General features: G+C 41.0%; 1 protein-coding gene and 1 long non-coding RNA gene across 3 annotated transcripts; one reads left to right on the forward strand and one right to left on the reverse strand.

The window, feature by feature from the left end:
• Positions 1-275: 275 nt before the first annotated feature.
• On the reverse strand, positions 276-8655 carry LOC117458118 (organic cation/carnitine transporter 2-like). Of its 2 annotated transcripts, XM_034098383.2 has the most exons (11): positions 8449-8655; positions 7613-7795; positions 6514-6617; positions 6193-6347; positions 5905-6076; positions 5625-5757; positions 4076-4149; positions 3115-3329; positions 2128-2310; positions 1809-1944; positions 276-1441 (listed from the first exon to the last, which is right to left on the reverse strand). In XM_034098383.2, the coding sequence occupies exons 1-11, from the start codon at positions 8653-8655 to the stop codon at positions 1372-1374; spliced, it is 1632 nt and encodes a 543-aa protein (XP_033954274.1). In that variant the 3' UTR covers positions 276-1371. The 2 variants fall into 2 exon arrangements, with proteins under 2 accessions (XP_033954274.1, XP_033954275.1); XM_034098384.2 differs by lacking the exon at positions 2128-2310.
• Positions 8656-13853: 5198 nt separating this feature from the next.
• On the forward strand, positions 13854-14665 carry LOC117458204 (uncharacterized). The gene is made up of 3 exons (XR_004553418.2): positions 13854-13918; positions 14342-14499; positions 14579-14665. It is a non-coding gene; the product is annotated as an uncharacterized lncRNA (long non-coding RNA).
• The last annotated feature ends 546 nt before the right edge of the window (positions 14666-15211 follow it).

The raw sequence follows: 15211 nt of genomic DNA on the forward strand, positions 1-15211 counted from the left end.
GCCTCCATGTGTTGCTGACAAGTTTCCCCACTTCCCCCTTTTGCTGAATGGGTTCCTGGTTCAATCTATTAGTGATTGACAGTTTTAGTTCCTTTGGAAAGCTTATCTCTCCTGCCAAGGCCCCTCCTGATAAGTGACGGAAGGTTGTTGAACTGGCAAGATCCTATATAACCTGTATGCATCTTTCACTCGGGGCGCACTCTCTCAGAATACCTTGTGTTCTGTGAGACCTGTGTCTTTGAAGCTTCAAATAAATAACCAGAAAGACAACTCTGTCTGTTTCACCATTTATTGTTTGATATTTCTGACTTGTGTATCTCCACAGTATTGACTAGGTCTAAGATTTCCATAACATTAACTTATCTGTTTTACTGATACTTATTTGGTTGTTGAGTCATTGGTTTTTATTTGACGTGTTTTAGCCTCTTATATTTAATGTTGCCCACTTATTTATTTTCTTGCCTTCCATGCACCATCCCTTTGCTGTTGTAACAACATATTTCCTGCTGAGGAACAAACAATGTTCAATACCCTAGACATAGCTGTCAGGGAAACAATCATAACTATAAACAAGATACCCTTATAGTACTTGTAATGAAAAGATCGCAATGTAGATCAAGTCAGGAAGTTCTCCCAGCAACATTGTTATTATTTGTTGAGTTTTTTATTGCATTTACAGGTTATATATTCCAAAAGTTAAACAAAGATATTGATAACAGATCCAATAGCTTTTTGACAAAGCTGTATGGTGTCACAACAAACATGCCAACTGTGCAACATGTGTCTAGTGAAAATGTTGTGCTTTTCAATGTTGACAATAGCAGTGTTTTAATATTAAAGCTCTGTTTTGATATTTGTCATTTTACACACAATTGACTTTGTTCCAAAATGATTAAGGCCATATTTGTATCATAGTGCTCCTTAATGCTAATTATCATTGTAAAAAATGTCTGTGCTGACCAGCCATATGAAGCATTATGATACTTGACCTTATACATCATGATCTATGATTTTGTGATAAAGAAATCTGAATATTTGTGAGCGCTTGTAAATGTGATAAAAGCCTTAAAACTTTTAAAACTTTGTTCGTAAGGCATTATAGGGAGGCGTGTGGCGTAGTGGGTTGTCCGTAGGTGTTGGGATCAGGGGGTCTCAGGTTCAAACCCCGCTGCAGTCAGCATGTCGTTGTGTCCCTGAGACACTTCACCCCAAAGTGCTCCTGTGGGGATAGCCCACAGTACTGAGTGTGTGAGTCGCTTTGGATAAAAGTGTCTAACAAGTGACATGTCATGTAATTATAGACATACAGTACGTGTAAACAAGTGTATACAGCAGTATCATATTTATGTATAACTCATTCATGTTTGACAATCAGAGTCTACTTTCCAAATGCACCACAGGTTTCAAATGTTCTTTTCTTGTGATGCATGGGCACTTCATGCTGTAGTGATGAAAGACAACACAAATAAAACAATAATTAGATTTTCAAAAGGAACAAATAAATAGAAATAGACTGATGACACCATCATAACATCCTCTCAGATTGACATGGATAATGACAATGAGGGACGCTGGGTTTTGGTGGTTATATTAAAGGTACCATGAGATTTTTTGATGAAGTTTTCTTTGTTCTAATTCATTGCTATAAGTGAATACATATATTCAAACACTGCTTTCTTGGTATGAATGTGTCAACAAGGACAGTTTAAGTATTGAGAGTGTTTTGCACGTTTCTTTAAATCTAATACTCAGTGTAATTTCTGTGTTTTATAATGTTGATGAAGAAATAGTTAATGCTAGATACCCACCTTTCTCTCTTTTGCATTTGCTGAATAGTTTGAGGTAGAGGTTTTCCAAAACTTTCCGGCAGGTAAAGAGCTGCAAAGGCAGAGACAACAGCCAGAGTCCCCAGTATGATATAAGGCAGGTACTCAAAAGATTCCCCTGAATAAGGAGAAGGCAAAATCAGGAAGAGGAAGATCCGGGGTCCGACACATGTGCACTATAAACATGTACAGGATGTGAAATCAGAGCATCCTAAATATTGAAATGCCAGCTTATCTTCACAAATTCAATATGTTAAGATAGGATCACACAAATATCTACTATGAAGACGAGTTGACTCACTCAGCTGTAACAAAAAAGGAGCAAGGCAGTTTCCTGTTCTGGAAACAGTAATGCAAACGCCTTCCGCTGTGTTCCTGAGCACTGTTGGGTAAAGCTCTGCAGTGTAGGCGTACATCAGGGATGTACCGCTGGTGATAACAAGTTTACCCAGCATCTCCAGAGCGACAGCCAGCTCTGATAAAGCTGACACGCAAGAAATGGATTAACAACAGTGTTTTTTATCAAATGTTCTCCTTTGCTTGAGTGACTCCAAAGCTTTATTCAAGTCCTCCTCTTTCTCTTAGCAATTATTCCACTTACAAAGCCTTCTTAAAAAGGAACTCTCTCTCTCACTATATATATATATATATATATATATCAAATTAACACCAAACCAAAATGTGCACATTTGGTGCTCGTAATATCAAGAATTATGGTTTTAAATTCTAAGTGATGGCACGAGAAGTAAGTGGGAGGGAAGTGACCCCTAAGTCCCTTTCTTAATTCGGCATCATTTCTGGTTTGATCCCAAGAAAATCTCTCAATGAGGAAAAAGAAGGCCAGCCGGGTCCAGATGTATGTCTCCCCCTCTCATCATGTAATGTAAAATCGACGAGCTAACAGCGTTAGCCTGGAGTCAGATGGAATATTTGGAGTGCAGTTTACTTTGATAATGAGAACATTACCAGGATATATCTAATGACAACATTTCCATCGAGCTTCATCACGTCTTCACCATGAGCCTGAGTGATCAGAGGGTTCTGTGCTGTGGAGGACGCTCGACCTTGTTCCTGTGCTTAAGACGCTGCGTCCCAGTGGCTACTCTCATTGCACATTGTTACTCTTACCTCCTATGTTTGTATAAATAGTTATTGACTTTAGTCCAATATGGTGCACATGTAATAAAACATAACTTCCCCCCGGAATAAATGAAGCATTCTGATTGATTGATTGATTGATTGATTGATTGATTGATTGATTGATTGATTGATTGATTGAACTGCTTACTTTCAGGCACCAGTTGAATGAGAAACAGAGACACTCCACCAAGGAGTAAGATAAAGATGACAGAGAGTCGACGTGGGAAGTATTTCAGTGCCAGCCAGCAGGACATGTAGGCTGGTACCTCTGCAGCTGCTGAGAGGAAGCAGCTGATGTAGGGGTTAGCATGAAGCCGGGATGTGTTCAGGGACAGGCCATAGTACCCAATACTCAAAGAGAACCTGGACATACACAGACCGAAGAGATGTTTGTTATTAGGTTATGAATATATTCAAAATGTATGATCCAATATGGTTATAGAGAGCTTTGTCAAATGGGGCAACTTCAATCATTAAAGCTCGATATGATCAAAACCAAGGAGCAGGTTGTGGAAAAAGAACACCATTGTAGGAAGTTGTAGCCATGACAGTAGACATTGCTACAGATATAGATGTTGCAGCTAATGTTACGAGTTTATGTTGTGATTTTTTAGTCTACCAACCACTAAAAAGGACTTGACCCCACATAGCATCATTCTTCCATTTGCACACACAATAAAACACAAACACTAATGGCAAGAGCTGAAATGCCAGATGCCAACCTACTCATCAGGACCGTTTAAGGGCCAAGTGCTTTGGAGGAGCCGAGGAGTTGTACCTGCATTCCAACTGTGGGTATGAATTTAGATCTCATTATCTTTCTTAATCAGACATCAATCTGTAAGAATCATCTGCTAAACTACTTTAATAGGTATGCCGGTGTGATCTAAAATTCAATATGATGGCTGGGGAGTTGTAATAAAGAACACTACTCATCACAGTAATGTGATCACTTCTTCTGCTAATGCATTACCTATTGAGTACATTCTGCTGTCTTTCCCCAACTGCTTCTGTTTACCAAGGAGCTTCACTTGGAGGTTTGGGACCAACTACTAGGAGTTACAAGTTCAGCAAAAAGGACATGAACCCTGTTCAGAGTGCATACTCACCACACCAGGCAGAGAATGACAGTCGTGCTTCTGACGCTTTGTGTCTTCACCAGGCTGATAACATTCAGGTGTTCCTGAGGGTCATCATCAACATATAAAAGTATCAGTTTTACCAGCAGCTAGTTATGTTTTAGCCAGTCTGTAACCTACCACTTTGGTGAAAAAGTAAAAATGTCGAACTGTAGGAAAAATAGCTATGACATTTGAAAAAGGACTGCTCTTTACAGAATAAATAGTACTATTAAAGTTGGCCTTAAGCATATCAATTGGCTCCTGTGTCTTCACAATCAGGGTTCGAGTTACGTGGGAGCCAATGGGAGCTGAGCTCCCATAAGGAGGGGCCTGAGCTCCCACGGACCCAGTGAAATCAAACATCTGTGGGGGTCGCTAATATACATTAACAACCTTTATTTTGATCACAAATAATGCATTTTTCAATGTAATGAGTATTATTTATGTTAACGAGGTAAATAGGCAAACAAAACAATGTTTTCCAAAAGAACTACGCATCGTATTCTCTCTTGAATGACAATATGCCTGCACTTCACCTCTAACGTGCGCAATAAAATATTGCGCAATCTATGCCTGTGAGGCTGTGAACGTGCTGCGCGCGCCCGAAGAATGAACCGTTATATCAACACACATTCAAATATATTGACAAGATACACACATACATACTACGAGTACCGTAGGCTATCAGACGATTACCATGCCGCCCAAAAAAAGCCGACAGGGTCTACAAGCTAGTTTTGGTTTTCTCACAAAGAAACAAAAAACAGCTTTTGACAACCAAAATGCACCTGCTAGCGTGACAGCTAGCACTAACCTTGCTGCTACGGAGGATGCCGTCTTTGCTGCTGAAAACAGACCACTTTGGGCTATTTTATCTGCGCACAGGTATGTGCGTGTCTGTCTGTCTGTCTCTGTGTGTGTGTGTGTGTGTGTGTGTGTGTGTGTGTGAGTGTGTGTGTGTGTGTGTGTGTGTGTGTGTGTGTGTGTGTGTGTGTGTGTGTGTGTGTGTGTGTGTGTGTGTGTGTGTGTGTGTGTGTGTGTGTGTGTGTGTGTGTGTGTGTGTGTGTGTGTGTTGGACCACGTAATTAGCAGTGAAGTCAGTCTCTCTCTCTCGTTTTATCTGCGAGAGCTAATTTTTGTATGTTCTTTAATTGGTATAGCTCTTACGTTGTTATTGATTGTGTACGAGTTCATGTGTTTGAGCATGCGCAGTCTGTCCTGAAGTTGTGGAGAGAGTAAAACGTAATAAACGGAGGCGCTGTTTGTGACGCTCCACAAGTACAGAGTTCCTGAGTTTTTGTAATTATCTTTGAAGCCCTAAAACATCAGACACTAATTGTATACTCGCAAGGGTGTGCAATATATACCATTATTTGGAGTCTGCACCCCCAAGGTGCGCAATACATTATTGCGCAATCTATGCCTGTGACTGCGTGCGTGCGCGTGCAGGCGCAGGCATGCGTTAATTTTAAAGACCCCCATAGAGCTCAGTTTATATCTCGAACCCTGTTCACAATCCTATTCAAGTCAGACTCACTTGTGCACTGTAATCTTTAAAGATGACCGTTGGAGCCTCAACTCTGTTTGTCTTAGCCGCCTTTCTCACTATGGCCTCGGCCTCCTCCACTCTTCCCTGAGAGAGCAGCCAGCGAGGAGACTCCGGGATAAACCTTCCTCAGCATTAAAGACAGAAAAAAAAGTTAACCAGTGGGTTTAACATATAAAACAAAAAGGAAGATTAAGTTAGAATATTTTAGGGAAATAACCAAATTGTTGTTACCCTCTCCTGACATTTTGCCGTTATAAGTACAACTTACCACCAGAGAGGGATGTAGAGCACGCCAGGTAGAGAGATAGCTAACAAGAGAGATTTCCAGTCCCTTAAAAAAAAAGCTACGAGAGGCAGAATCATGTAGCCAATGGCATAGCCCAGACACACACCCATAGATGAGAATATGACCCGAACATCGCCAGTCAATATCTCAGTGCCTGTAGACAAAGAGAAATGTATGATGGAAGCAAGATGTACACGGCAAATATATGCATATCATTCAGAATCAGACATGTCTTTAAATAGTACTTTTCTTTGTTACAAGAGCATTTACCCAAAACAAAACCAGATACATAGTTGGATATCTGTCCGAAACCATTGAAGAAAATGAGGATGGTGAAAACCGTCCAAGAAGGTGAAAAAGCTTGACAGAAGGAAAAAGTTGTCTGAACTGCCATGGTGGTGAAGAAAACAGGCTTTCTTCCAAACCTAGAGTGAGAAATCCAGATGATAGAATACAAATTATACAAAATAACATACTAAATATAAACAAGAAATGTTTCATCAACTGGATGCATTATGTACCAACATAAAGCTTTACAATAAGTGACGTAATACTGAGGAAAACGCCTGTTGGATTTGTAGATTTCTGTACCTGTCTGAGAGCTGTCCTGAGATGAAGGATCCAACAAGAAATCCCAGGAAGCAAGCTGTGGAGGTGAACGGTGGCTTCCACTGATCACTGCACACCAGGTCAAACTGGAATATCCATACATGAAAAATGTATCAATGAATACAATGACCAAAGGAATCCATGTCAAAAACAACCTGATGAATATAAGTACAATATTCAGTAGCTGACTAGGATGCTATACTTAACAGCTCCGTGATAGAATGGTTATCTGTTTGAATGTATAACCATTTTGTCAAAGCTGCAAATGGTAGTATGTGAATGTGCATGGTGTGGGGGAAACTGCTGTGTAGCAATGCAGGAGGAGTCACCGACTCAAAAGGAGACACGGGGAGAGCTGGAGCTTTGATGTCAAACACTGATGGCTTTATTTAGGAGCTTCGGCCGGAGAATTCACAAAACAAGGCCAAGAGCCAGAGGTTCTGACTTCACGGTAGAGTTGCCACGTCAAATCTGAAGAACTCACCAGAACTACCCCAGACCCATGTGTTTAGCTAGTTCAGAGAGAATAATCAACATAGAATCATAACACCTCTATCAGCTGACGGCAACAGGCAGGAGCAGGGAGACAGAACCCTGAGAGCACAGCAGCCAAGGTTACAGGTGCGTGTGCTCAGTCAGGACAGTTCGAACTGATGAACTGGGTCAAAGTTATGGGCCTTGGAAAATATTTCCCCAACAGTTATTTCCCCAACACATGGTATTTGTAGAATTGTATCCTTTTATCAAAGGAATTCTCTGTCATAGCATAGGAAATGAAGAAAAACAACAGCTCAAACATCCTTTAAACAGGATTAACTGGGAACATGTTATTCTTATCACCCATTAATCAGTTTAAACAGGTTATTATTTTACATTTTGAATGGCCTTTCCAGCTTCCCTTGGTGAGTTCAGCCCATCTTTTTTTAAATTAGCAAATAGTCTTATGAGAACATGACTAGCCCTTCATATGTGTACAGAGATCACCTTGTAACTTGTCACCTATTTAGTCCATAGATCTAAAATTCTAGAAATGTTAGGAATAGAGTCTGCTCTCTACAGCTGAAACTATAGGGACACACACCTCAGAGACCAGAGTAGACTGGTAGATGTCTTTGCTGTAGCTCCACCAGTCCACACAGCCCTCCTGCTCCAGGTCGGTGAGGTTGACGTCCCTGCCAGGAATGAAGCCCTGAGCAGAGAGGTTTCTGACCACATCCAGCCTGTACCTGCTGCATCTGCTCTGCTCCCGTTTCCCATTCACCACCTAACAGTCACATTAACGTTATTACTGTTATAAGCAAACATGTAATCAAAACAAACCTAACCATGTCAAGTGTGGTGCCATACCGTGTAATAAAAGAGTAGTATTTTTATACTTTTTACTCACTACATTTATTTTACAGACTTAGTTACTGGTCACTTTGCAGATTTAGTTTTAAATTAATATATGTTATTATAGGTTAAGTTAGCCAGTGTGTGTATAAGACAATTCAAATAAACCCCACCTTTACCAAGTCCAACATTGAAGTTATGAACATATCAATACATGAATAATGATAATACAATTATATAAACTATATGGTGCTTATTTGTGTCATTCTGTATGGAGGAGTACTTTTACTTTTTGGTACTAAGAGTATATTTTGATGCTAATACTTCTGTAGCTTCACTGAATGCAGCCCTGCAGAGTATTTGTATTTATTTACTTCAGTAAATCATCCGATTTATTTTTCCACCCCTGGATTCAACATTATGGCATTGACAACCGTGTCCTTGCATGACCTTTTCCACCACAGTCCAAAGTATAGAGACTATCTGATCACTTGATTCCTTTAACTTTTTACAGCAGACTCATAAAAAAAAACATGCTGCACATCTGAACAAAAGCATTCACTACATTCTTCATATTTGTATTACCTCTATCGGGATGATTGCATCGCGCCAATCTTGAGTCAGGTTTTCCTCAGGAATCAGGCAGTGGTGTCTGGGAATGTCTGTCAGGAAGACAACAGAGAAAGTGCCCAATCCATTGGGCACGATGCTGGCACTGAGCAGGAAAAAGACAACCTGCTGGAAACGTCCCCACTGACCCAGAAAAGCAGTGGACTCATCGTAATCCTTCATAGCCTGAGTATTAACTGTTTCCTCCACAGCTTGCAGAACAATTCCTTTTCCAACTCAACAGAATGAAGACATACAGTTTGCAGTCTCTTAAACTGTGAGATAGCCACGCCTTTAAGTTAGATAACCTCTTAAGCCCTGAGCCTGATTTTCAGGTTTCAGGCTCGAAAATGCTATGCCCAAAACAAATGACTATAACTTAACTTCTAAAAGGGTTATATGAATAATTTCTTATTAAAGCAAGGTTACATCTGTGAGTTGGATGTAGAAGTGTCAGAATCAATATAGATGTTTCTGTGTCAGAGTAAATTCAGATGGAACATAGTAAAAAAAGGTAAATTCTTACCTCTGCCTAAAGAAAACCTATTACTTATAGTGAAAACCACCCTTGAATGATGGTATGGTAGACTAAAAGCTTTAGGAATCCAAAGTAGAACATATAATAAGTACCCTGTATCAAGATTGATGCAAAACAAGTACAATTTGACCTTTTTAGAGAGGTTTAGCAAAAAGTAGTCCAGGCAGACTGACCTTTGGGCACATTTTGGCACATTTGGATACCATCAGTGCCATTTGACCTTTTTCAGGTACCATACTGTACAAATAATTGTATTATCACTATAGGTAATCATTCCATCCAAATACAAGTGTTTTTATAAAAGAATATTTTTTTGAAATTACATTTCTTTTCTTTTTTTATGTAAATGGTGTGTGTGTGTGTGTGTGTGTGTGTGTGTGTGTGTGTGTGTGTGTGTGTGTGTGTGTGTGTGTGTGTGTGTGTGTGTGTGTGTGTGTGTGTGTGTGTGTGTGTGTGTGTGTGTGTGTGTGTGTGTGTGTGTGTGTGTGTGTGTGTGTGTGTGTGTGTGTGTGTGTGTGGACTTTGCCACAGTCCTTACATGTTTATCACCCGACTAACACTTATAGGAAGGTTTACTTACACAATACAAATTAGGAAACATAGGATACATTTGTCTTTTTTTGTTTAAAAAATAACACACTAAAAAACTACACTAAAACTGAAATAACACCACAAGCTTTTTTTTTGTAAACACATATTACAATTACTTGTATATATACTCTTCTTGCAGTATTTATATTCTATTGTATTTGTATTTACTTGCACTATTTTATCTGTTTTATTGTGTTGCACGGTTGGAGGAGCCTGTGACCTAAGATGTTGACATATCTACACTATGTACAAATGACAAAAAAAGCCTTGAATCTGTTTTTTTACTATCCTTATGAGGTAATGTATTACAAAGGTCGAAAACGGTATTAGTGTATGGATGCAAGTTGTTGCTGACAAAGCAAAACATGTGAACTGTGCAACTTTTGTCTAGTGAACATGTTGTGCTGTTCTCTGATGTTAGGTTCATCTTTGTCTCAACTTTACCAACAGCGAGAGGAGACATACAACCCACTGGCCAGAGACATCGCCACTGAGGATGTAGACTGGTTCAGGTTTGCACTGAGGGGAGCACAGTGTGGCATGGCATGGCTTTTGTCACCTGAGCCAGAGCCGCGGCCTCAACATCAGGCCATTGTCACCGTGCCGGAGCTGGTGAAGGGGCATGGGGGTCGGGGGCTTGAGGCAATTCTTGCCTCAATGCGCCTGAGCAGAAACCAGCAAGCTGCCATCCAGACAGCCACCGTAGGACAGCGGACAAATCCTCAGTGGCAGTTACACAGGCAGGTTGACAACCAGCAATTTCCATGCGTCCCTCATGAAGAGGGTGCTTGGGGGGTACAACTTGGACGGAGTCATGGCTGTCAACTGGGGGGTTGTAAACGAGGCCGAAGGGGTGAAGGCTTTTGTGGAGGCCTATCAAGTGACAGTGTTCGAGTCTGGTCTCTTTGTGAGTGAGTCGGGTGTTTTGGGAGCATCACCCGATGGACTTGTGCAGCCATCTGCCCTGCTGGAGGTGAAGTGTCCACACAGCCAGAGGAACATGACCATCGCGGAGGCAGTCCAGTTACCATCCTTCTGTCTCCGTGAGGAGGGTGCGTCATACATTCTCAAGGAGAATCACCCATACTGGCACCAGGTCCAAGGGCAGCTGCACATCACAGACCGGAGTCTCTACTACTTTGTTGTGTGGACCACGAAGGAGGCGATCATCATCCCCATCCTCAAAGACCCTGCATGGCATGGAAATCTCCTCCTCCTGGAGAAATTCTACACCCAGCATATGCTCCCTGTGTTGGCCAGTAGAGAGGAGGACATTTAAATAAACATACTCTTAACACCCTCGGACTCTGCGTTGTGTTTCGTATGTGTGATGGGGTGTTATGCAGAGGGGAGGAAAACAGGACACAGCAGATTGGGATTGTGGTGGAGATACTGAGCAGTTATTTAACCTGTTAAGCCCGAAGGTCCCCGCCGACGGGGACCCTGTTTTTTTTTTTCACAACACTGTGCCACAGGGCATCTTAATATTTAAAAACTCAGCTAACTGACAATACGAACCATTTTTACAGAAACAAAACACAAGTCTCACAAGAAGCGTTAGCATTAGCCCTTAGCTAAAATGGGCAGATGCTACTTCCGGTGCTAACTAGCAAAACTACATATCATCTGAAAGCTGATACTCCACAGATTATTTGTGTTATAAGTATCATCACTGTAGGACACAAACTCACTGAGCTAGCAGCCAGAACAGAGAAGAAAAAAAACAGCAGTTTTCAAAACCATAACAATAATTATGTCTTACCGTTGCTGTTTTGTGATCAAAGCTCTTGTTCAAGGGAATAAAAACGCTGTTTAAGGTTAATCCAATGTCTCTTAGTCACTTTAGAATTGTTCCTGATAATCTATCATTACATTCATGGCAGCAGAGTAGGTATAACGTTTCGCAGTCCGGAGCTAATGCTGTCTCACATGCTGTTTACGCAAACCTCTCTCTACTTGACGTAAGTGTTTAGCGGGACTTACTAACTGTCACCCGATTCTATTGGCTCTAACGGTTCAGAAAAGGTGTCAATCACCCAAATCGACCAATGGGTTCCAAAGATATGATCCTGCGTAGTATAAACTACGCCTGCTCCGGCTCCATTACGCATTACGCAGCCAGAAGGGAGAGCTTCACCAAAGAGCAGGTGCTAGAGATGCTAGCTGATGATAGATATGATCATACCAGATGACTCTTCGTCGGATGAGGAAGATCTCCTCCAGCCAGACCTGGATCCGGACAGTAGTGACTCGGATGTTGAACGTCCACCACGGGAAAGGTATGTAATCTCTCTGTTTTTATATATTACTTTTGTGGTTGGTTGAACTGTGTCACAGTGCTAGCTTAGCCAAGAAGCTACAGGAATTATTAGGCAAAATGCTAAATAGTGTTACTTGTCTTTTTGGAGTTACATTTTCTAAATGAATGGCCAGTGAATGAATATATATATATGTGTTTACTTATTTATTTGGTGTAATATTATTAATTTATTGTCCAATATTATCCTTTTTATATATTACTTTTGTGTTTGGTGGAACTGCATCACAGTGTTAGCTTAGCCAATAAGCTACAGGAATGATTAGGCAACATGCTAAATGGTGTTACTTGTCTTTTTGGAGTTACATTTTCTAAATGAATGGCCAGTGAATTAATATACATGTGTTTACTTATTTATTTGGTGTAATATTATTCATTTATAGTCCAATATTATCCTATAAGTATAAGCCAGTGAATTAATCTAATCTCTTTGTTTTTTCACATTTGTTAGATGAGAAGTGACCCCAGCAGGACAAAGCCACACACCCAGAAGACTTTCAGGGAGCAGCTTGCTGCAGAATTGTTGGAGTTTGCTGAAGGCCCTGCTGAAGGCCCTGCACCTCCACCACCCCCTCATCCACCACTCACATGCATGCCCGAGTATTATGGGGAAGATGCCACCAAGGTCAGGAAGAACTGCAGGAGGTGCCTAGATGCTGGACTCAAAAGGGTGAAGATACCTGTGTACTGCAGGAAGTGCCAGGTCCCTCTGTGCTTCACTGTCAACAAGAACTGTTTCAGGGAGTGGCACGACCTAAATACTGGAACATTCAGGTAGGTATAAAGTCCAGGTAGGTATAACATTTTGCGAGTGTTTATGTAACAATGGTGAGAGTGAAATACCGTTTGTCCCGTTTGATGAATGGGACACGGTGTTGTTAAACTCCAGCCCCGGCGCGCGTGAACAAGGAGCATTCATATGAGCGTGCATGAAACGATAAATACTGAGACAACCATCTTGCGACTATCTCTAAGTGAAAAATAACCATCGTATATTCTGCCAAGCCACAGTAATAATGATTTATGATTTATTTGTCTTTTTTTAGGTATAGCTGCAGCAATAGCCTATAGACTTATGTTTACATTAAGCTTACTGTATATTATTGTGAGGACTGGATAGATTACCACGGAGCAGAGCCAAAGCTCATTGTTATATCTTTTAGGATTGTTCTACATATAAATGTTTAATTGTGTTATTTTGTTGGTAATGTTCAGTGTAAGAAATGTGAATATAAGTGGAACATCCTCAGAGACAGCACCTAAGTCCTATACGTTTTAAATCCTGCAGACACGTGTCGGTGTCTTCCAGGAGAGATGGCCTGGTTTATTCAATGAGGCTCAGGTGAGAACGTTACGTTTATTTGTTTCCATTTCAACTCACTGTTGTCAGAGTTGTGAGTAATGAGCAGTGTTGGGACTAACGCGTTACAAAGTAACGCCGTTATTGTTGGCAGTAACTAGTACTCTAACGCATTACTTTTTAAATTCAGTAACTCAGTTACCGTTACTACATGCGTTACTCCGTTACTGCGTTCGTTTTTTTATATAGTCAACAGCCAGGTGAACAGAGATGAGAACTGTACTTAAGTACAGTACTTGAGTAAATGTACTTAAATACTTCCTGTGTCACATGCGGAGACGGGCTGTGGGCGTGTTTGTGTTGTTTACTAACAAGACTATCATGGCGGCGGCGGAGCTCAAGTCTAGTTTCTCCACCTGGAGATATTCTCACTATTTCACTTTTGTCGAGCACAAAGAAAAGAACGTTTTAGTTAAATGTAAGTTGTGTCCTGGCGGGTCAAAGAGCCTATCTACTGCCCAAACCAGTCATTCAAATCTCTTAAAACATCTGCAAAAACAACATGCTGGGACGAAGCTAGTAGCTAAGACCACAGAGACTCAGCCGACGCCACGCCACCTCCACCTGCACCTAAGCAACAGCGGCTGGATTTTAACCAAGGGACTGCTAGCCAGGGAAAAGTCGATAAAGCCATTGCACGGTATGTTGTAGAACACATGCAGGCTATTGCTACAGTGGAGTCACCTGCTTTCAGGGAGCTAGTTAGCATGATAGCACGGAAAACTTTTTCCAACTACCTGGAGAAAGAATATACACAAATGTAAAGCCAGCTAATAGCGATGCTATCCAGATTGCATGTCAAGTTGATCAACAGATTGTATTATTCTCCAATGCAATAACAGTACTGAAATGAAGGCTATAAGGGCATTAATATAATGGGAGCCCTTTTTTAAGTAACTAAAACGTTACTTTTCACAGTAACGCATTACTTTTTAGTGTAAGTAATCAGTAAAGTAACTGAGTTACTTTTGAAATGAAGTAACTAGTAATGGTAACTAGTTACTGGTTTTCAGTAACTAGCACAACGCTGGTAATGAGTGTTGTCCCCTATGCTTTTTATTAGATCAAGGAGGAGTTCCGACACATAACAACTCTTTCACTGGAAGAGACTTTGATGCTGAAACTGGATGGGTACACTAACACCACTCGCTCCAGCTGATGCGTGCCAAAGGAGGAGATGCCGGCTCCAGGATGCGCCCTCTTCTGAGCACAATTGATGAGGTACATTTATTTAAATGTTTCATTCAAGAATATGAAAATGCAGAAATAGGTCTTCTCACTAAAATGCATTTCCTCACAGGCCCAGAGTATTGGAAAAAAGGGATGCAGTGGCCAGGTGCCTGATTGAAGACCTTGGGGTACGCCAAGAAGACCTTTTTCAAGACAGCCAGGTATGTCATTAAAGACTAATCACTTCAAGATTCGAGTTATTTCGGAGGTTGCTCTGATACCATTGTTTAATTTCTGTGATTAACCACTCTTACACCTAACAAATAAATATGCAATTTATTGCTGTAAATCTCTAAACATCTTATTGTTTTTATAAATGGTTTAGCATTCACAGGAAAATGATTTAGGGATAATTTACTGATGTGCTTAGCTACTTAAAGGTGACATGTCATGCTTTTCCGGTTATCACCCGTCCCCTTGTGTGTTATGAAGGTTTTTATGCATGTAAACGGTGTGCAGAGTCAAAACCCTCAAAGTACACCCTGTAGGGAGTAAAACGATAGTTATGGTTGTAACTACGGTTCTATGAGTCCCGGATGACCGCCAGAGGCGGTGCTTTAGCACTGGATATGTCCATCGCGCGCATGCGCAGCTCGAGTACCAATAACAACAAAGTCACCTGTGACCCACGTGACACCGGCTATATCAGCCGTTATTGTCAGAGGATCTGTTCCCCGAATCTTCTCGCGAGCACACAAGAATT

The sequence above is a fragment of the Pseudochaenichthys georgianus genome, chromosome 14 (assembly GCF_902827115.2).
Source record: "Pseudochaenichthys georgianus chromosome 14, fPseGeo1.2, whole genome shotgun sequence".
Classification (NCBI taxonomy): Eukaryota; Metazoa; Chordata; class Actinopteri; order Perciformes; family Channichthyidae; genus Pseudochaenichthys; species Pseudochaenichthys georgianus.

Coding starts and splice junctions, on each gene's coding strand:
- LOC117458118 (XM_034098383.2), bottom strand. CDS start 8,655: ATGAAGGATTACGATGAGTCCACTGCTTTTCTGGGTCAGTGGGGACGT. Junction 4,150..5,624: donor TTAAAGATTACAGTGCACAA/GTGAGTCTGACT, acceptor GATGACCCTCAG/GAACACCTGAATGTTATCAG. Junction 3,330..4,075: donor GTCATTCTCTGCCTGGTGTG/GTGAGTATGCAC, acceptor GTGTATGTCCAG/GTTCTCTTTGAGTATTGGGT.